General features: G+C 37.4%; 1 protein-coding gene across 1 annotated transcript in view; it reads right to left on the reverse strand.

Moving 5' to 3' along the window:
* Nucleotides 1-22,836, reverse strand: part of TM9SF3 (transmembrane 9 superfamily member 3) — a 70,367-nt gene that overhangs the window by 21,617 nt on the left and 25,914 nt on the right. The window contains exons 6-9 of the mRNA XM_032311998.1: nt 18,761-18,892; nt 16,706-16,872; nt 9,471-9,565; nt 5,471-5,601 (exon numbers count right to left, since the gene is read on the reverse strand). Coding sequence (XP_032167889.1) covers nt 5,471-5,601; nt 9,471-9,565; nt 16,706-16,872; nt 18,761-18,892 — 525 coding nt within the window. The remainder of the gene's footprint in view (nt 1-5,470; nt 5,602-9,470; nt 9,566-16,705; nt 16,873-18,760; nt 18,893-22,836) is intronic.

A 22,836-nucleotide genomic window follows, 5' to 3' on the forward strand; every position in this document is an offset into this window, starting at 1 on the left:
CTCTGCCTGCCTCTCTGCCTACTTGTGATCTCTGTCAAATAAATAAATAAAATCTTAAAAAAAAAAAAACATGAAACATGAAGGGCATCTACAAAGAAAAAATACAGGTAATACTTCACTTGATGGCACAAAAGTGGATGCTTTCCCTCCAATAGAAGGAATAAGACAAGAAAGTCTGCCCTCACTGCCTCCCTTCAACACTGCACTTGGAGGTTCTGGCCAGTGCACAAGAAAAAGAAATTAAAAAGTATACAGATTAGAAAGGTAGAAATGCAAGTGTCTTTACTCACACATAACATAATAATCTATGTAAAAAAATCTTAGGACCCTACAAAAAAAGAAAATAGGATAAATGAGGTTAACAAAGTTGCAAGATGCAAAGCCAATATACAAAATCAATTGTTTTTAAATACACCATCAACAAACAATCTGAGTTTGAAATTTTTAAAATGTCATTTACTAATAGAATAAAAGATGTAAATTCAAAAAAGACATACAAAATTTAAGCACTAAAATCTATAAAAGAGAAAAATTAAAAACACCTAAGTGAGTTAAGAGCCATGCTGTATTCTATAACTTAAAGACTCAATATTGTTGGGGCACCTGGGTGGCTCAGTGGGTTAAAGCCTCTGCCTTTGGCTCAGGTCATGATCCCAGGGTCCTGGGATCGAGCCCCACATCGGGCTCTCTGCTCAGCAGGGAGCCTGCTTCCTCCTCTCTCTCTACCTGCTTCTCTGCCTACTTGTGATCTCTGTCAAATAAATAAATAAAATCTTAAAAAAAAAAAAAGACTCAATATTGTTAATATGTCAATTCTTCCCAAATTGATCTATAGATTCAATACAATCCCAAGCAAAATCTCAGTAGGTTTTTTGGTTTTTGTTTTTGTTTTTTTTTAAGAAACTGACAAGGTCATTCTAAACTCTACATGGAAATAAGAAGAACTTGAAAATACCAAAACAAAGTTGAAAAAGAACTGATTTCAAAACTTATTATAAATCTATAGTAATCAAGACAGTGTGACACTGGCAGAAAAACATGACAAATTAATCCATGAAAGAGAACAGAAAGTTCAAAAATAGATCCACATTAAATGACAAAAATACTAAGTCAATTCAGTGAAGAAAGCATAACTTTTTCAACAAATGGTGTTGAAACTAAATAACCATAAGCAAAACAAAATAAAACCCTTAACTCTTAACTCATACAATAAACAAAACTAACTAAAAATAAAATCACTGATCTTAAATAGATCATACTTAAGAGTCCAAACTATAAAATTTCCAGAAGAAAATACAGGAGAAAAGCTTATTGATCTCTACTTTGGCAAAGGACAGAAAAGTACAAACTATAAAGAAAAAAAAATTTATTAGACTTAATTACTTTTGCTCTTCAAAAGATTATTTGAACTGGCCAAAGTCAAAAGTCTACCGGAAAAGAGTATGTAACATATTATCAGGAATATCATCCCAATTCTTTAATTATATAATTATTTCATTACACATCAACCTGACTGTACTGTTCACCTACATTTCTCTATCTTGTCCAAGATCAATACTTTATATTCCTTTATTCTTCTCTACTAAAACCTACCAAAAAGGGGAAATGAAGTTGTTCTAGCATTTTCGTTTTAATAAACCCATAATAGCTCTTAATGTTCATTATTTCTGTTATTTAAAAGATAAATTTTAATAATATTCTAAAATCTCGTCCTTTATCAAGTTCACATTTTGTAAGGCAGAATCCACTTTTTTCCTTTCCCTCTGGAAAAGTAAATTTGCTTATGTCCAGTTACATAGTGCTTCTGTTCCCTTACACAGTTATTTCAAACACTACTTATCAGCATGATCTTCAGTATATCTAGTCACTTACATAAGCAGCAGACTAAACAGCTAAGGTGGCTGGCTACTCCTGTACCATCAATCAATCTCCTTATCTGTCTTAGGCTTCACTATCCCCTTATCAGGGACTATTTTCCTCTTGTTTTTTTTTTGTTTAAAGGCTATTTTTTAATGAATAGAAAGAGAAAGACTGGCTTAGAGCCATTCTTCTTTCACTCTGTTATGTCACTGATCCTATGTAATGAGCCTGTGGTCTTGCTATGAAAGTATCTTTACAAATTCTTGTCTTAGCATTTGTCAGAAGTTCAGGTTGGTTAACAGAGTTTTTCTAACACTATTTTTACAGATCTTTATTATTCTTTTACACTTAGGTATACTGTATTCTCACAAACTTTGAGAGATCATAAAATATAAAATAGCACCTGTCCATTAATCTTGGCCTCCACTGTTTCCTCACTGTGGTATTCTGATCACATATCATGAATTTCATTTTTGAGAGCCTCCAATTGTTAAAGCCATTTTCCCAGTTATGGTCCAAGACTTGGATCATGAAAGAGCATTTCCCTAAATATTTGTGAAATATGATTTTCTAAAACCGATGGCATATTTCTGATAATGTTCAAGATGTCCCCCACCCAAAATAAAACAGACCTGAAGATGACAGATACAACACGGTTCACCCATGACTGCTGCTTCTTCTCTACCAACTATTCTAACCACGGAGAGAAAAAACAATAAAGTACAATAAGTCAAGGATTTATCAGTACATGCTGAGCTTAATACTAGACTAGAGATAAGGTTATTAGTTCCTATGCTATTCTGCAACTTTGAGTTTTAAAACTCTGCAACTGCTCCTTTGTCCCTTGAAACCCTATAATAACATCAAACCTAGGATCTGAGATTTACAGCCCACAGAAGATTTCATGCCTTAAAACTTGTTTTCAGAACATCCTGAGAAATCTCTCCTCATTCCCAAGAAACTCTCACAGGACCAAAAACTCTGGGTATAACACCTAAATCATTCTTGAATAAGGTCCCCCCAAAAGAAGGTTTTATCTTCTCAGAATCAATCTGATTTCTAGTACATGCTCTCCCCTGTAGCCAGGACAGACCTCTGGCCAGAACACTCCAACTTCTGGAGAGTCTCTGGAGAGTCCATGACCCCAGATTTCATTTAAATGCTCTCTTTAGTCTTCTTGTAATACTCTCTTGACTTTAGGCACCATCCCTTAAACCTAGGGCAGTAGATATCAGCTCAGATTATTACCACCACCCTCTACTTTTATCTTTATTAAGCTAAGAAAATTGATAATTGTTCAAGTTTAATCTGACTTGGATTTAACAGCTTTTATGTGTAATTCGGTACACTTGAGCAGAGAAGCTGGAGTCTAAAGATAAACCTTGCCCACTTTCAGTCTTATCTTGGGCTAGTCTTGATGATAAGAGTAGTATTCCAATAAAATTCGAGATCCCAGTGGGCAAAATCCCTATTATTCAGGTGCCTCGACAGGGCAAGTCAGAAGCCTGAAGTCACTTTTACCAAGGTTGGCTTAAACTTTCACTGTGGAATATCTGAGAAACCAGAGTACTAGAGACAAGATCACCCAAAGAAATGGTTCGATGTCCAAGTGATCGAAGGAATGGAGGACTGAAACAGCTAAGCCTTGGGGAAGAGCAAATAAGAATATCTGAAGACTGATTCGCAAACCAGAAGTTCAGTTAAGTAGGGGCATCCAGCTTCTCAGAAACGTATGCTCTGGGAGCCTCTCAGCTGACAGATCCATCCACAGATGCTGGGAACTAGAATCAGGTAAACACCAGTGATTGGATTTAAAGAAAATCTTTAAAAAATTAAAAAATATAATTTTTAATTGGCTTAGAATGAAGCCGTGAGCACTGAAATTATTAAAATTCCCAAGGATTCTAATGTGTACGCAGGGTTGAGAACCATTGAGTTAATGAGACAATACAACCACTTCCTTCATAATGTCAGTAAGTCAAATAACTAAAAATACGAGTTTCGGTAGTTAAACACTTAATGAACAACTAGGTCAAACATTAACTCAAGTTCTTAAGTTTCATGTTCTAAACAAATTTTGATACTTTTAAAAGGAGAAAAAAATGTTAGTGCACACATCTGATTAAAACTTGAGGGCAATGGAGTATCTTTCACTTAGCATTCCTTCACTCCAAATTAGAATGCAACTTAAGAACATGGTATTCTAGGAGCCTGCTAAACACCAAGAGCCATTCTTTTATATGCCACAGACCAATTTTATAAACCTTCTCTGGCTTAGTATGGAGCCTGGAACTATATTCTAGTAGTTATTAAGTTATCTAAAGGCAAATTACATTGACTATTAACATTTAAAACCACATTTAAGAGTGGTAAAATTTATAATTTTAGTAAAATGAAGCAACTTTAAAATATCATTTTCACCACATCAATTCAATGAGGAAAATTATAGCAGAATCTGAATTTTCATTTTTAAAGCACTATGAAAGTAATTAATTCAGCACATCATCTTTAAGAAGTCCCTAACTCCTTATAGATACTTTCTGATGGCCTGGAAGTACTATCAAGTAAATTGTTTTCCAGTTCTGAATGTAATTAATTACTTTACCCTATCACTCACTTTGGCTTGTAAAAAACAACAAAAAAAAAAAACCCCAAGCAAACAAACAAACAAACAAAAAAACTTCTTCAATTTTGAGGCAATTTTCAAAAATATTCCTAATTAAGAAGTATCAAAGATTTAGTAAAAGTATATATCCAATGTCTTTGAAAAACCTGGATTATAAAGCAAAATCATCTGGAACTTTTGTGAAAACATTTGATAACTCCCACATAGCTAAAAGAAAACCAAAATAAGATTAAAATTCAGAGAGAGTCCAGTTACAGTGCTGCCATGATCTGTATGATCTTGACCAAATTACACAGCCTCTCTGAAAAGCAGTAACCATCCTGCACTTTGCACACATGTGTATATGGGCACACACATGTTTCTACCCTGTACATTAAAACTAAAGTCTACTCCAGGCCAAAAACTCTGTTTCTAGTAAAAAGGTAACAACAGGAGAAATTTGGAAACTGTGGGTTACCTCTGTAAAGCACTGGTATATATCTGTGTTACAGTTTTACTGTAGTTAAAAAATCTAAAATATTTCTAAGTCTGTAATTAAAGGTAAAATAATGAGATAGGATATTAACGTCCAAAGTAACACATATTATCAATATAAATGTTTAATGAGATTCTAAAAATAAGTACACTGCTACTGAAAAAAGAAAATGTGTTCTGGAGAAGATTCACTACCTAATTCAACCAACGCACCCACCTATCACCTTAAAATACCCTCCTTTCTTTATTCTTCTACAATGCAGTCACCAGTTTCTCCCATCTCTGATAAAAGGTATAGTATTCTCCTGTCATACTTTTAAGTTGGACTTTCACTTTACTGGCTCACAGAATGAAGAAAAAAATCTTCTTCACCTAACTTTCCAGGACTGAGCAGGGACTGGCTGCAAATACCAAACCTCTTCTTAGTAAGAGTTACTTCAGAGAGACAGCAGGCCTCATATCCGAACATTTGCATTTTTCCAGTTTCAAAGTAAGATTCAAGCAACTTACCATTGTCCCAAAAGGAATGGCTCTTGAAGCATGGTAATAAATGGCTATAAAATTGATGAAGAAGGCAGTGCCACACACCATAGCTGGGATAAGAAATGCCCCAATAAACATCTGCTTTATCCATCTCCTTCCTGAAAGAGAAAGGAAACAATGAAAATCAGAGGTGGGGAGGGGGAGAGTCATATATTGATGTTCATAAGGTACCCAACTGTTTTTAGCATCAAATTATTTATTTAAAATTCTAATGTACAGGCGCCTGGGTGGCTCAGTCAGTTAAGTGTCTGCCTTCGGCTCAGGTCATGGTCCCAGGGTCCTGGGATCGAGCCCCCACATCAGGCTCCCTGCTCCCACTCCCCCTGCTTGTGTTCCCTTTCTCACTGTGTCTCTGCCAAATAAATAAATAAAATCTTAAATAAATAAATAAATAAATAAATAAATAAATAAATAAATAAAATTCTAATATAAAGATCTTAAAATCTGCCACTCTAATAATTGTTTTAGAACAATGGCTAATAAAGACCAGTCTAGCTATGCAAGTATGTCCGGTGAAAATATAGCTTTTGAAGTGGGTATACTGGAAAAGAACAACGGACTATGGTAAAATATTTCAGTGTTCTGTCCTGACCTCGCCACTGGACTGCTGTGAACTTTGTTAAGTCACTCAATCTTGCCAGTCTACAAGATGGCCTAAAAAGATGTTTCCAAACTAGTACTGGGAGTCCAGGAGCTTCCTAGAGGTGCCCATGAAGTCACTGGTGAAGGAAGAGCCCCAAGTCCTGCTTCAACAAGAACAAGTCCATTTTCAACAGTTTTACATATTAGAGTTTCATGTAAGCTTTAAAAAGGGGGGGAAAAAATGGTGTAAGGGGTCTCTAAATTTACTTATAGCTGTAATTATGATTATAAGCATATATTTACATTTATTTGTTTCAAAAGGGAAAAAATAGGGCACCTGGGTGGCTCAGTTGGTTAGGCGTCTGCCTTTGGCTCAAGTCATGATCCAGGGTCCTGGGATGGAGCCCCACATCAGGCTCCTTGGTGAGCAGGGAGTCTGCTTCTCCCTCTCCCTCTGCTCCTCTACCTCTGCCTATGTTCTCTCTCCCTCACTTTCTCAAATAAATAAAATCTTTTTAAAAAGTGGGGGGACAACAGTGTGCATCTCACGAGCTCTCTCTCAGTCATTAAAACTATAGACTTATAAGTTTCACTATTTCTTTTCTTTCTTTCTTTCCTTCTTTTTTAAAATTCAGGTCTTGAGGGGTGCTGAGTGGTTCAGTCAGTTAAGCGTCTGCCTTCGGCTCAGGTCATGATTCTGGAGTCCAGGGATGGAGCCCCATATCCAGCTCCCTGATTGGGAGGGAGTCTGCTTCTCCCTCTGCCTGCTGCTCCCTGTTCTTGTGCTCTGTCACTCTCTTGTTCTATCTCGAATAAATAAATAAAATCTTAAAACAATAAAACAAAATTCGGGTCTTGAATTCACGACCCTGAGATCAAGACCTGAGCTGAGACCAAGAGTTGGACACACTTAACCAACTCAGCCACTCAGGCACCCCAGTTTCACTATTTCTTTGTATCTCTCTGTATTGCCAAAATTCTGTTCAGTGAGCATGTTACTTAAATAATCAAAGAAAGGAAACTATGTCAATTTTAAACTCTGCAATAAAAAATTCTAGATGACGTTTGTATTGATCAAGAGAGTAACACAGAGCTATCTTTCCAGTATAGCAGAGTGTACAAGCAAGAGCACTACCAAGGAAACACCTGCATACCGCTCAGGAACAAAACACAAAGATTTCCTACTGGATCACTATTAGAATTCAATCCCACAACCAAAACCAATAGGGACCTAAATAGGAAGTATGATAAGCAAAACAAGCAATACCCTAACTTCTGTTTTGTCCTATGTAAAGCTCTTTTAAACATCTATCTCATAGAATTACTATCCCAAACTTTGACATTCCTCCAGAAAAATTCCTTGATTCTGAACTTTCAACTCTATTTTATTTCTTTCTCAGGTAAGTTTCAAGAGCCCCTCCTTTCCACATAAAGACTCAGTATTCAGCATTTGAACAACACAAAAAGGGTGGCAATTACAGTATTATTTTCCTCTTTAATTCTAACTCTTTCCTAGCACTCTCTTTTCCTATACTTTTCATTATCTTCTTGGATTCACATATGTATTTATAAATTTCATATTCAATCCTATTACTTCTTTCCCTCCAAAATCAAAAAGAATCACACATTCCACTGGGTACAGTTAGAAGCCCAGACATCTGCATTGTGTTCCCTGCTGCTCACCACACCCTTGGATATTTTGGTCAAGTTCCAGGCTACCTCTAGCTTTAAATTGGGTCTGGAGGATTATCCAGTACCTTGAGGACAACATGGAGACCTTGAGTTTCAAGATAACCTTGAGATAACTCTAAAAAATTCTTGACTTTCTGGGTTGATCTCTAACATTGACCTGGTATTTAGAGATCACTCAGACAAAAATATTAGTATATGACCAGACCTTCCAAGGGGCTGTCAATCAGATAATAACCTTTAGGGGCACCTGGGTGGCTAGTGAGTTAAGCATCCAACTCTTGATTTCAGCTCAAGTCATGATCTGAGGGTCATGAGATAGAGCCCCATGTCAGGCTCCATGCTGGGTATGGAGCCTGCTTAAGATTCTCTCTCTCCCCCTCTCTCTGCCCCTCCCCCAACCACCACCCGACCTGTGCACTCTCTTTATCTCCAAAATAATAAAAAAAAAAGAGTTAAATTTGGCTGTGTTCTTAACTTGTAATCAATTTATGTCCAAGTACGAATAAATTTCCTGTTTTAAACAATTTGTTTCTGCTATGGAGATTTTTCTGGAGGCCACAGCCTAACTAGTTTCCAGGTCATATTCAAAGCAGAAGTTAACTTTGGCATCCTTAGTTCCTAAGGATGGTAGCCCCATATAAGACCTGTTTCCCATATCTGAAGGTAAAATACAGACACTGAACAGATAACTAAAATAATTAAGAATCCATAATGATGCTCCCTCAGGCAATCTGAAGAATTATTTATACTGAAGGTACATACCACATTAAGTCTCGGAGGACCAATAAAAAAAGCAATGGTAAACCAGGATACCCTGGAAGAATTTTAAATGATCCTATGTATGCTCTGAGTGCCAATAACCTATAAGTCTAGTTGCCAAAAGGCAGGATTCCTTAATGCTGATTGCTTAGGATGAGTTGGGAAAATCACACAAGAAAGTCTCTATTCTTAGGAATACAATTTTAAGGTCTTTCAACAGCCCTTCATTCATAAACTGAAATATGCAAATCTACTACTTCCAGTACTTTTCTGATCCTAGTCACAGGGAAAACAAAAATAACCTGAAGACCCTCGAGTGCCATCAAAGAAAGAAACACCAAGGAGCAGTACCTTTGTATCATCTGTTTATCCCCCATCATTTGCAGATGACAATAGGAAAGAAGGAAGGGTGTATTTAAGATTAAATGCTCTTGGCAAGATTATGACACAGAATAACAGAAATCTTTGTCAGGATCCTTTGATAAATATTTAAGAGTCAACAGAAATAAAGAGCTCTCCTTCCTACTCTCCTTCCAGTCCAGACACTTTAACCATAGCCATTAAATGTGCCTTTATATCCAGCTGTAATGCTATGCAGTCTGCATGGAAGCCTCCCATGGAGCACATCTAGGGAGTTAGGCACCTCAAAGCAAAATAGTATCAATAACTTGAACATACTCTTTCCCATGTGTTCCTCAGGGCTAACTTCACAGCAGACAATGGAGAAAATCTTATTAATTATTCATAATTTTCAGAAACAAAATGCAGGGATTCCATAAAAGATAGACCACAGAGCAGGTTTGGTGGAGATTATGTGAAACAGGATAACAAAGTCTTTTACAATGGCTGATCTGTCCCTTTTAAATTCCAAATACCTAGTAGTAAAATATTAGCATCTAGAATTAAAAATACAAAGTGATAACTTGTAAGTTACCTCCTTGTCTGGCATACAGACTTCCTCCAAAATAACCATTCACTGGAGATGTAGCAGCATAGACAAATATGGCTGTACTAAGCATTGATCCCCTCCTAAAAAGGCGAAACAACATATGTGGTAAGTTAAAGCCAGCAATTTAAAGAAAATATCACCGAGTCTATCACATTAACATTAGTTTAATTTCAAAGATAAATTTAACAGGAACACAAAAAATATCATTCTGGACTGTAAAAAATCTCCAAAGGTTGCCTGGTGAATGAATTTCTAGTTAATATTGCACAAGCTGATACTCATTTTTTTAATCTGCAGTTAAATTTCATAATATAGTCTAAACAAATACTTCGTATTTCTTTGGCAAAAATATTAGAAGCTGGTACTAAAATTGTTTTGCAACCCTGTAAACCAATCACATCATACGGATAGGAATATTCAGCTGTTAAGAAAAATAATTAGAATATTTCCCTTTATAATTTAATTGCTTAAGATTCTTGCCCACTGATAGAAATGAAAAATAAAGTAGAAGTTATATAGTCTATATTAGTGATATTACTTTAAATAGTATAACACTGAGACTTCCTATCCCATTTTCCTTATACTATTAAAAATTATTTTTTAAAAATCCATAGGTCCACAAATCAACATTAACCCAAATCAACAATTTTTTCTTTCTTCCTTCCTTTTTTTTTTGGAGAGGGAGAGAGCAGGGAGGGAGGGGCAGAAGGAGAGAAAGAATCTTAAGCAGTCTCCACACCCAGGGCAGAGCCCAACTCAGGGCTCCATCTCACGACCCTGAGACCATAAACCAAACTGAAATTAAGAGTCAGACACTTAACTGAATGAGCTATCCAGGCACCCCTCAGATCAACAATTTCTAACTTCATCTTCCACTAATGACATCTAGAGAATTCAGACCAACTCTCCTGTTAAATAAAACTGAATAAAATATATTTTTTTAAAGATTTTATTTCTTTACTTGACAGAGAGAGAGAGAGAGAGAGAGATCACAAGTAGGCAGAGAGGCAGGAGGGGGTGGGGGGGGAAGCAGGCTCCCTGCTGAGCAGAGCCTGATGCAGGGCTCAATCCCAGGACCCTGAGACCATGACCTAAGCTGAAGGCAGAGGCTTAATCCACTGAGCCACCACCCAGGGACCCCTGAACAAAATATTTTAAATGCCTAATTGCAAAGACAAATATTAAGATGACAAGTGACTATCATTTGCCATAATATAGAAATGTACTTAAACCACTAATAGTAAAGACTAATTTTGAAACTCCGCATAACTAGGAAGGTAAAATAATGTCTGTAGAAAGAACATATAATCTCCCCAGTCTGAGCTAAAGAATATTCTTTTAAAGAGAATTTACAAGAACATCACACTCATGTGTGTACTGGGAAGATATACAATTTTCATAAATTAACCACCTTCCAAATTAAAAAAATTATTGTATTTCACTGTATACCTATGTAGAATACAAAGATTTCATATAGTTTTGAAATATGTAGCACTCCTCCGCCCAAACAGCTACACTCAACTTCTTAAAGTGGGTATGATACCTAATAAGTAAAACATTATAGTGTTTAATTTCTGCCAATATATAGCTAAATGTAAATGTGGCAGTAATTTAAGAATATATCATTCCCATGTTTCAAATCGTTAAGTCTCAGGGCACTTAACGGACTCAATCAATAGAACAAGTGACTCTGGGTCTGAGGGTCCTAAGTTTGAATCCCATGTTGAGTACAGACCCTACCTTAAAAAAAAAGAAAAGAAAAGAAAAAAGTTAAAAGCTTGTGGGTCTCAAAGTTTTTAAAAGCAAAATTTGTCTTTTCAGCAATTCAAACACTTCAAATACTGTCTCCTTTCAGATTATCATTAAAAAATCTGACCCATTCTCTCTTTGGAACTGGGTGTGTGAAGACTGACACGGGCCTAGCCATGCTGAAAACTGAAAGGCTGCTTTAGTTTAAGACCTGTCCATTACCAGTCAGAAGCTTTTAGTATCAGCAAAGAGGGTTCAAAAGGAATGCTCGTGTGACTGAGAGTCCAAAATGCCTAGCAGGGATTTAAGCTTGCAATCCCCAGAGACACTGCATTAAATGAATTTTATCAGTCACAGTTTTAAAAATCACACATACCCTTCATCTCTTCGTTTATGAATATTCTATGGGCATTTTCCACCCAAAATACACCATCTTCATCTACACTGAATCTGCTGACATAGGGAACCGCCTACTCGTTCACATCTCTAAGACTCCAGGCGGGAAACATCTCAGGAGCTGCTTACACTTGCCAGCTCACCAATGCCCGCCCAAAGTAAGAAAGCAGCAGTATTTTTCCAGACTTACCCACAGCTTCTCCCACACTATGGCTTCTCAGGAGTTAATATCACACTCACAGGTCTCTACACTGATACTGATCCTCTATTTAACTAATTATTTTTTCTTCTCTGATTGTTACGGTCATCACCAACACAAAATAATATTCACATGTTACATTATCTGCCTTTTATGTTTTAGAATCATTCTGACTCTGGAGTGAGTCTTACAAATGTCATGTGCAAGGTTTTTTATTTTCTTACTACTTTGCATTTTTATTATCTCTATTTTCACTTCCACAGCAGACCAAATTAGGAAACGAGTTGTGGAGTGAAGCTGCCTAGATTCAAATCCCAGCTTACTAATACCCCTACAAACAGTTGTATGATCTCAAATTACTTAACCTCTCTGAACTTTACTTTTCTCATGTGGAGAATGGAGAGAACAGCAGCCCCTCCACATGATTGGCATGAAAATTAAAACAGCTAATGTGTATGAAGCACGTAATAGAACCTCAACAATGTTAGTCACTTTGATATAAAAATAATACTCACAGGCTTAATACTAATGATATGATTAAGTATGCTCACTTCAAATAAGCAACAACACAGAAAGACCATTAATAATGGCAGACTAAAATAACAGTGCATGACTTGCCAGCTAATGCCATTTATTAGAAAGTTTCTTATTTCTAAAGTTATTTCTAAAGTATAAGCAAAAGAGCTTCTGCATTAAAAAATGAATTGTCAAAACTGTAACCCTGACATCTGAGAAGGAACAAGGCAAGAATCTGAATTCTAGGAGAGGTTGCCCACTAGTAATTCTGAAGACTAGTGACTGTACAGTCAATGTCAATGCCCAAGTAACAAATTTAATCCAGTATTTAAGGTAAAGCATGCCTTTACAGCAAATTTAAACTATTTTTCTTGTACTTGGGATTTAGTTCCCCTGAAATATACTATATCCAAAAAAATGAACTACCCACCAAAACACTGAAATTTAGGTTTTGGACAATTATTTTAAAGCTTATCCAGTAAATATGATCCCAAAACCAGACAAGGATCCCATCAAAAAAGAGAGCTATAGACCAATATCCTTGATGAACACAGATGCGAAAATACTCAACAAAATACTAGCCAATAGGATTCAACAGTACATTAAAAGGATTATTCACCACGACCAAGTGGGATTTATTCCAGGGCTGCAAGGTTGGTTCAACATCCGCAAATCAGTCAATGTGATACAACACATCAATAAAAGAAAGAACAAGAACCATATGATACTCTCAATAGATGCTGAAAAAGCATTTGACAAAGTACAGCATCCCTTCCTGATCAAAACTCTTCAAAGTGTAGGGATAGAGGGCACATACCTCAATATCATCAAAGCCATCTATGAAAAACCCACCGCAAATATCATTCTCAATGGAGAAAAACTGAAAGCTTTTCCGCTAAGGTCAGGAACACGGCAGGGATGTCCATTATCATCACTGCTATTCAACATAGTACTAGAGGTCCTAGCCTCAGCAATCAGACAACAAAAGGAAATTAAAGGCATCCAAATCGGCAAAGAAGAAGTCAAATTATCACTCTTCGCAGATGATATGATACTGTATGTGGAAAACCCAAAAGACTCCACTCCAAAACTGCTAGAACTTATACAGGAATTCAGTAAAGTGTCAGGATATAAAATCAATGCACAGAAATCAGTTGCATTTCTCTACACCAACAGCAAGACAGAAGAAAGAGAAATTAAGGAGTCAATCCCATTTACAATTGCACCCAAAACCATAAGATACCTAGGAATAAACCTAACCAAAGAGGCACAGAATCTATACTCAGAGAACTATAAAGTACTCATGAAAGAAATTGAGGAAGACACAAAGAAATGGAAAAATGTTCCATGCTCCTGGATTGGAAGAATAAATATTGTGAAAATGTCTATGCTACCTAAAGCAATCTACACATTTAATGCAATTCCTATCAAAGTACCATCCATCTTTTTCAAAGAAATGGAACAAATAATTCTAAAATTTATATGGAACCAGAAAAGACCTCAAATAGCCAAAGGGATATTGAAAAAGAAAAGCCAACGTTGGTGGCATCACAATTCCGGACTTCAAGCTCTATTACAAAGCTGTCATCATCAAGACAGCATGGTACTGGCACAAAAACAGACACATAGATCAATGGAACAGAATAGAGAGCCCAGAAATAGACCCTCAACTCTACAGTCAACTAATCTTCGACAAAGCAGGAAAGAATGTCCAATGGAAAAAAGACAGCCTCTTCAATAAATGGTGCTGGGAAAATTGGAAAGCCACATGCAGAAAAATGAAATTGGACCATTTCCTTACACCACACACAAAAATAGACTCAAAATGGATGAAGGACCTCAATGTGCGAAAGGAATCCATCAAAATCCTTGAGGAGAACACAGGCAGCAACCTCTTCGACCTCAGCCGCAGCAACATCTTCCAAGGAACAACGCCAAAGGCAAGGGAAGCAAGGGCAAAAATGAACTATTGGGATTTCATCAAGATCAAAAGCTTTTGCACAGCAAAGGAAACAGTTAACAAAATCAAAAGACAACTGACAGAATGGGAGAAGATAGTTGCAAACGACATATCAGATAAAGGACTAGTGTCCAGAATCTATAAAGAACTTAGCAAACTCAACACCCAAAGAACAAATAATCCAATCAAGAAATGGGCAGAGGACATGAACAGACATTTCTGCAAAGAAGACATCCAGATAGCCAAAAGACACATGAAAAAGTGCTCCATATCACTCGGCATCAGGGAAATACAAATCAAAACCACAATGAGATATCACCTCACACCAGTCAGAATGGCTAAAATAAACAAGTCAGGAAATGACAGATGCTGGCGAGGATGCGGAGAAAGGGGAACCCTCCTACACTGTTGGTGGGAATGCAAGCTGGTGCAGCCACTCTGGAAAACAGCATGGAGGTTCCTCAAAATGTTCAAAATAGAACTGCCCTATGACCCAGCAATTGCACTATTGGGTATTTACCCTAAAGATACAAACGTAGTGATCCAAAGGGGCACGTGCACCCGAATGTTTATAGCAGCAATGTCCACAATAGCCAAACTATGGAAAGAACCTAGATGTCCATCAACAGATGAATGGATCAAGAAGATGTGGTATATATACACAATGGAATACTATGCAGCCATCAAAAGAAATGAAATCTTGCCATTTGCGACAACATGGATGGAACTAGAGCGTATCATGCTTAGCGAAATAAGTCAAGCAGAGAAAGACAACTATCATATGATCTCCCTGATATGAGGAAGTGGTGATGCAACATGGGGGCTTAAGTGGGTAGGAGAAGAATAAATGAAACAAGATGGGATTGGGAGGGAGACAAACCATAAGTGACTCTTAATCTCACAAAACAAACTGAGGGTTGCTGGGGGGAGGGGGTTTGGGAGAAGGGGGTGGGATTATGGACATTGGGGAGGGTATGTGCTTTGGTGAGTGCTGTGAAGTGTGTAAACCTGGTGATTCACAGACCTGTACCCCTGGGGATAAAAATATATGTTTATAAAAAATAAAAAATTAAAAAAAAAAAAGCTTATTCAGTAAATAAATTGCAAAGCCTATATTAAAGAAATATAACAGAAACTACAAAGAAGGGGCGCCTGGGTGGCTCAGTGGGTTAAAGTCTCTGCCTTCGGCTCAGGTCATGATCCCAGGGCCCTGGGATCGAGCCCCGCATTGGGTTCTCTGCTCAGCAGGGAGCCTGCTTACCTGCCTCTCTGCCTACTGGTGATCTCTGTCTGTCAAATAAATTTTAAAAAAAAGAAAGAAAGAAAAAAAAACTATAGAGAAATAGCCTTACTGATTAATACATTCACCGGCTCACAAGCACTGAGTAACTTTCACATGTTTAAGTAGGTATTTTGAGAATTCAAAGATAAATTAAGACCAAATCCTTGCTCTCAAGGAGCTTCTGGTCTAGAGGAAGAAAGAGTAATTTATTAATGTTAAATATTTAACATAAAAATCAAGAGCTATTCTTTCAGCAACAATTTACTGTCTGTCCACCAAATCCAGGCATATGTAAGAAAGAATGCATTATGAAATGTAACTGGAAACAACTGTCATGCTGAGAGAAAACTTCATGGGGCAGTGTCTAAAGTGCCTGAGTGAGAACCCCAGCCACCCAGGCTCAGAGTGTGTCTGCTTCGCTGAGGTTGTGGCTCTCTGAGCACAGGTTATAGGACCATTCAAGACGATGAGATCTTTGTGAATGTACAACTTTTTCTAATAATCCAAAAACTTTTCTTGCAACCAATTCTGTTCTCAAAGAAGAAAATGTACTACAAACTATGTAAAGGTAAGATAAGTCATCCAATTAGTTTTCTAACATCATGTGCCTTTTCTACTATCCTTTTTCCTATTAATTATTATTTAATAGTTAAATATTAAAATTAACAAATACAATATTAAATATTTCCTAAATATTATTTATTATTTCTCTTCTGCTCTGTAGAGAGTCTCCCAGTTTAGAAGATAAACATGAAGTACTAATTCAATAACTGTGACCTCCTTGTGTGTCTCATAAAGCTCTAATTGCACCTTCAGTTTTCAAGAAAATGCCTATTCATTTCGTCAAACAGCAATGGCTGATAAGTAACTCTGCTCATACCTCTAATGAAACATAACCTTTGTAACCAACCAAAATGTTCAGTTAGGCTAGTAAGTTTTAGCATGTGACAGAAAAATATACTCCTAGCTCAGGATAACTATCCATTATTTAATTTATCTGCAATAATAAGATTCATGCTATTTAAATTCTAAGATAATTGAAATAAGCAAATATTTAATTTTGATCGACTTAAAATGTTTAAGAACAAGAAAAAACAAAGTTAAATACATGTACTTACTCTGTATATAAATCTTCTATCATTGCAACAATAATAACAATAAGAGACACAGCAAATATCTGACATCCAGAACCAATGAGAGAAGAAAATATCAGTGGGTGACTTGAAGGTCTAAATACATCTCCATGTACCTGCTTCCATCCATACTCATCTCCTAGGTCTCTATCCTATATACATATATATGCAGAGAGAAAAGAAAACCATTCAGAATGAAATTAAAATACATAAAGTAGGTGAAAAGTTACAACTCCAGTTGAAAGTTCCCTCCCTTGGGGAGCCTGGGTGGCTCAGAGGGTTAAGCCTCTGCGTTCAGCTCAGTTCCTGATCTCAGGATCCTGGGATCGAGCCCCACATCGGGCTTTCTGCTCAGCGGGGAGCCTGCTTCCCCTTCTCTGTCTGCCTCTCTGCCTATTTGTGATCTCTCTGTCAAATTAAATAAAATCTTAAAAAAAAAAAAGTTCCCTGCCTCCACACTTATACCTATTTAAAGGGTTTTAAAATATCTAGAAAAGACATTTCAAATTTAAAATAATCACTGTCTTAATAACTTATAAAGTATTATGGCATTTACTGGGCCTCAGGAAGGTGGCTCCTAGTTGTGCTCAGAAAATATCAAAGAATGGAAAAAAGAAAAAGTCTAGGAGCAAAAAGAAATGCTCAAAATAAGAGAGGAGCACACTGGTTCCCTGAACATTTACATCACACCTGTGGCGCAAATATAATGAGGGGCCAGGTGGAGAACAAAAGAAAAAAAAGAAGATTGAAACCAGTACTAGATGCCCTAAAGATGCAGAAAAGTCCTTTATATTCTGGATTCTAAGAAAATATATGAGGAAAATATCAAAGTTATATATAGTATCTATTAAATATTATTTAACTATCTATAGCACTTCTTAAAAAAAGATTTTACTTATTTATTTGACAGACACAGATCACAAGTAGGCAGAGAGGTAGGCAGAGAGAGAGAAGAGGAAGCAGGCTCTCTGCAGAGCAGAGAGCCCCATGTGGAGCTTGATCCCAGGACCCTGGGATCATGACCTGAGCTGAAGGCAGAGGCTTTAACCCACTGAGCCACCAAGGCGCCCTCCATAGCACTTTTTTAAAAGTATTCAATTTTTCCTTTTCAACTTGAAGAAGCAAGTATCTAAAATAGTAGTTCTTGACAAGTATCAGTCCCTTAAAATAATCTGGCCTTTTAGGGGCTGGGGGTAATCCTGGTCAGATGTGTTTGAGAAGCACCAAATGTGCTTTCTACATTTTACACTGTGATACTTCACAATGCACATTTGCATATTAAAATTTTAATCTGTCTAAGTCCTTTCCAAACTTACTTAATGAGAGGGCATATCTACACACAACAGCCATTAATATTCTACAGAAGGGGGGGCTCCTGAGTGGCTCAGGTCATGATCCCAGGCTCCTCTCCCCTTTTCCACTCCCCCTGCTTGTGTTCCCTCTCTCGCTGTGTCTCTCTTTGGCAAATAAATAAAGTCTTAAAAAATATATAGTTCTAGTTCTACAGAACACACTTTCACTTATTTACAACACTACCTCTAATACCATAGAAGAATTTAGAAAACAAGACCCCCCTCTGACCCTACTAAACTAAATACAAACTAAACCTTTCACCCACTCCCTAAATTTTATGCAGTATTTAACAGTATTAGAAAGATGTCAGTATAGCTCTACAACTTCCTTGCTGCAATTCTGAAATCAAAAGCTCTGAAAACTGAAAGTTCATTTCAGAAGCCTGCCACATTGTTACTTGGTGGCAAAACTTGAGAGTGAAGAAGAGGTTATTTGTATTGTTTATTTATCTCACTTAAGGTGAACATTCGTATGTTTTGCTGAAAAAAACAAATATTTGATTATGGGGCTGGTAATCAGACCATGTAGAAACATTAATATATATGATTAGAGATCCTTTAGGGAGTTTTACACCTTTCTAAAACCCGAAAATGCTGAATTCTGAAACTCATGTAAACTACATTCCAACATTCAAAATAACACTGAGTTAAATCATTTTTATAAATACAACGTAAAATGTTTGCTTACCATATCATCCATTTCTTCTTCTTTACTGTACCGGGCATAATCTTTTCTTAAAGTTCTCATTAAAATCATTGAAACTAAGCCCACCAAGAAGATAACCATCATGAAAGAGTTGAAAATTGAAAACCAATGAATCTAAAATGACAGAAAATAAAATATCACGAACATTAAGTATCAGTCACAAACTTCATAGGTTTCATGATAACAGTAGCATGTTAGTGCAAAAAAAAAAAGTTTTTTTTTTTAACTTTTATATAAATATCCAAACTTAAGACACACTGGGCTGAGTAGTCACTATGCAAAAAGACTGGCTTTCTTTACAGTAAATTTCAGATGCATTAAAAACATGATTATTGTACACATATATTTTCCCAATCAATTTTATTGTACAAATAAAATACAATTGGACCACACGGCATATGCTATTTAGCACCATACACAAAGAACACGGAATCTGAAGTCAAACAGGCCTGGGTTTTAACCCAGACTCTGCCAATTTCTAGCTATGTGACCCCAGCTTTCCTATATCAAAAAGGAGGACAATAATACTATCCTGATTTGTATGGCTTCATAACACATATAAAAAGAATGATACCATGACTGGCACAGAGCAGTAAATATTCAATAAATGTTACTTTCTTTCCCTCTAACTGAGCAACAACCTGGAAAACTCTTCAAAATTCCAAAGACTGAACCATCATAGTTGACTGCCATGGATCTGAGCCACCCTCTGGAATGCTATGCTTCACTTCCTCCATCCAGTTCATCTTCTCTATCCTATTACCACCCTTATCTGCTCCCTTCTACATGAGCTCTCCATGGTACAGAGAACAATGAGGTATCCCATCATGTCCCAGTGTCCCCAAGACTCTTGATTTTGATTCACTCACCCGTATGTCATAGAATTATGTCCAGATTCTGATTTATAATCACAAGGTACATGATCTCTGAGTGCATCTCAGAACTCAGTGCATCTGACTTCAAATTCTTCTATATTTTAATTCTCAGAAGTTCCTGAAGGATAGTTCCAAAATTTCTCTTCTCTCAGCAAGGCCCCAATTTCATTTATTTTTCTGCATTTTTCTCCTAGCCTCCCATTCCTTCTGTCAATCTTCTAGAAGTTGTTCCACTCTTAAATCAGTCTTTCTGCTAGACTCTACATCTCTTTTATTCCCTGAGGTGCTATCCCCCCATCTCATTTAGCACCCCTGAATTTGCACCTTTACCCAGCCATCTGCAATTGCCAAAGGTCCCCATCTACAATGGTATCTATGCTCTGGAGTGGTTATATGGTTCAAATAAGATAATAATGTAAAGCACATGGAAAATTTACAAGTTGTAAACTGTTGTATTATCATCTTTCAAAGTGTTTGCATGATCTTTTGTTCCTTCATTCTTCCTATCTTCTTATCTCCATAAAACCTCTCATTTACATATTCCATTATTCACAGATGTACTCCTGCTCTAAACTACAGGTACATATGCAGAAGATTTAACTTGAGCTAATATGCTAAGTATATGCACTAGGGTGAAGGGCAGCCCTAGCTCTGTTCCCCACCCTGAGGCTTCTGGCAAGGGACAAACTCTGTGACTCTCCCTGAAAAACAAGAGATAGCCAATTGCCTCTGCCTCTTTATAAAATCATTTTTTCCTATATTTAATAATTTATTGACTACCTACTGAAGTTACAAAGGAAATGACGACTGCATTATATTCTGAAATATTTACAAAAAAGGGTTATATAAGATTTAAGTTTATCATTAAAGTATCATTAAAGATTTATAAAAGCATTCTGTAATTATAGACTTTCCCAAAGATTTGATTTTGTTCTCACCCTGAGAAATTAATGATCCAAAAAAAGATGAGAAAAAATTATATTTATGTTTCTTAGCTTCTCTCAATTTGTCAAATTTCTGAAAAGTAGTTTTATATAGTTACTATTTAATAATAAGAAAGATACACCTAAAATGCAAAACTTTCTAACAAAGCTCCCTGCTATTTTCTAATCTGAGACATAAACTTTAAACCAATACCCATTATAAGGTACTACCATTAACCTGACATTTTTATAATATCCTTTTATTCCAAAAATTACAAAATGCTGTTATGATTTCAAAATTATTATATCAAGGGAAGTATTTCTTAAAAATAATGAAGAAACCAGATATCACAAAAGGCTTACTAATCTTAAGAACTGCTGACTCCAGCACCCCCTAGTATTGCTAACCCAAAAGCAGCACCCTGGGTTCATCACAAATTTTAGGACATTGGAGAAATACATACCCGAGTGGTGCCACTCATTAAGCACCAGCTATGTGTCAAATAGGAACTAAGGCCTTTATGTGCACTATCGAATGGAATATCCCAACAGTGCACAGTACTACTATCTGTGCTCCACTATGGAGGAGGCAGAAAGCTGAGGAACCAAGTGTTGTGCCCATGGTTAGGTGGGTGCAGATACACTGTGTGTCCAGCTCATGCTCTTGAGCCTGTGTTGGTAGTATTAGAAACCATCCCTACTGTCAACCAGTAGACCCTGCCCCTCCCGCCTACTTATGGAACTGGCTGCAGTAATTCTCCTCTCTCTTTTCTGCACTGTCAGTTTTGCACTCGCTGCTGAACCCTTCCACGTATAAAAGTGTTCCTTACATCTCAAAATAAAACCTTCCAATTCCATCCTTCCTACTTCCTACCACATCATTTCTCTGCTCCCCTTAGCTGCCAAACTTGCAGTCTCCAACTCCTCTCCTCCATGCTCTTATACCAGCTCTGTTCAGATCCTGCCCCACCACTACCCCCAAACCGCTCTTTGTCAAGTTTATGGATGACTCCAAATGAATCTTGAAAGTCACTTTCACCTTACCTGACCCAGCAGCAACAATGCAGAACTAATCTCCCTCTCCTTCATGACACACTTTCTTCTCTTGGCTTCCAGAACACCACAAAAGCTTTCCGTTCCTACCTTACTGGGATCTCCCCAGAGCCTGAACTGGTTTCACCTACTCTCCCAAATCTTTTCTTACCACCCCCAAGTGCTCAGTCCTTAGTCCCCTTCTATTTCTACTGTATACTCTATTTATACTCTTCTTGGTAACTGCATCCAATCTCATTTTTATGCCAATGGCTGCACAATCCGTATCTCCAGCCCAGACCCCTCTCCTGAACTGGCGACTCATATACTGGGCTCGGTGCTAAGTATCTCCATTTGGATGTCTTAAGACACTTCAAAACGAACATGTCCCCAACTGTACTCTGAGCTTCCCCTCTGCACCTTCTCCAAATATGGACTCTCTGCCTCAGTGATGGTGGCTCTAACTAATAGTTGCTCAGGCCAAAAACTCTGTAGAGTTCTTGTCAACCTTTCTTTATCTTGCTCTCCACCAGGAAATCCCACCCGGCTCTCCCCTTCACAATATGCTCACAGTGTGACACCTTCTCACCAACTCCCCCACTACACCTTGGTCTGAGCCACTTCCCCTCTCACTGCACTGCTGCAACAGCCTCTTGGTCTCCCTGCTTCTCCCCTTCCCCGACATGGCCTCTTTTCAACATAATAAGCTGAGAGATCCTTTTAAAAAAGAAGTGCGATTTGTCATTCCCTGCGGAAAACACAACCGGGCACTCTTTGCATTCAAAGCCTCCCCAGCAGCCATGGATGGTCTAGCTCCCACTGCTCTCTGACCTCATCCACCCCTCCTCCAGCCACACTGGCCTCCTTGCTATTCCTCAAGCTCCCCAAGCACATTCCCACCTAACAGACTTTTCAAAGGTATTGCCCCTGCCTGGAATACTCTTCCTCTGCCCCCCATATCCATATTCCTGATTTCCATCAACTCCTTCAAGTTTTGACTCCAAAGTCCATCTCAGGGGCTTACTCTGAGCACCACAGTCAAACTACAACTAGCCTCACCTGTGGCACTCTTGGTCCACTGCTCTTTCTTGAAGGACGTATCTTTGAACACACTATACCCTTAACTTAGTATGTCTATTACGTGTCTCCCCCTACTAGAAGGGTAAGCTCCAAGAGAATGCAAATCTTGAACTTCATTCTCTAAATGTAGTCCACTTAGTACCGTGCT

This window comes from Mustela erminea, chromosome 14 (assembly GCF_009829155.1).
Source record: "Mustela erminea isolate mMusErm1 chromosome 14, mMusErm1.Pri, whole genome shotgun sequence".
Classification (NCBI taxonomy): domain Eukaryota; kingdom Metazoa; phylum Chordata; class Mammalia; order Carnivora; family Mustelidae; genus Mustela; species Mustela erminea.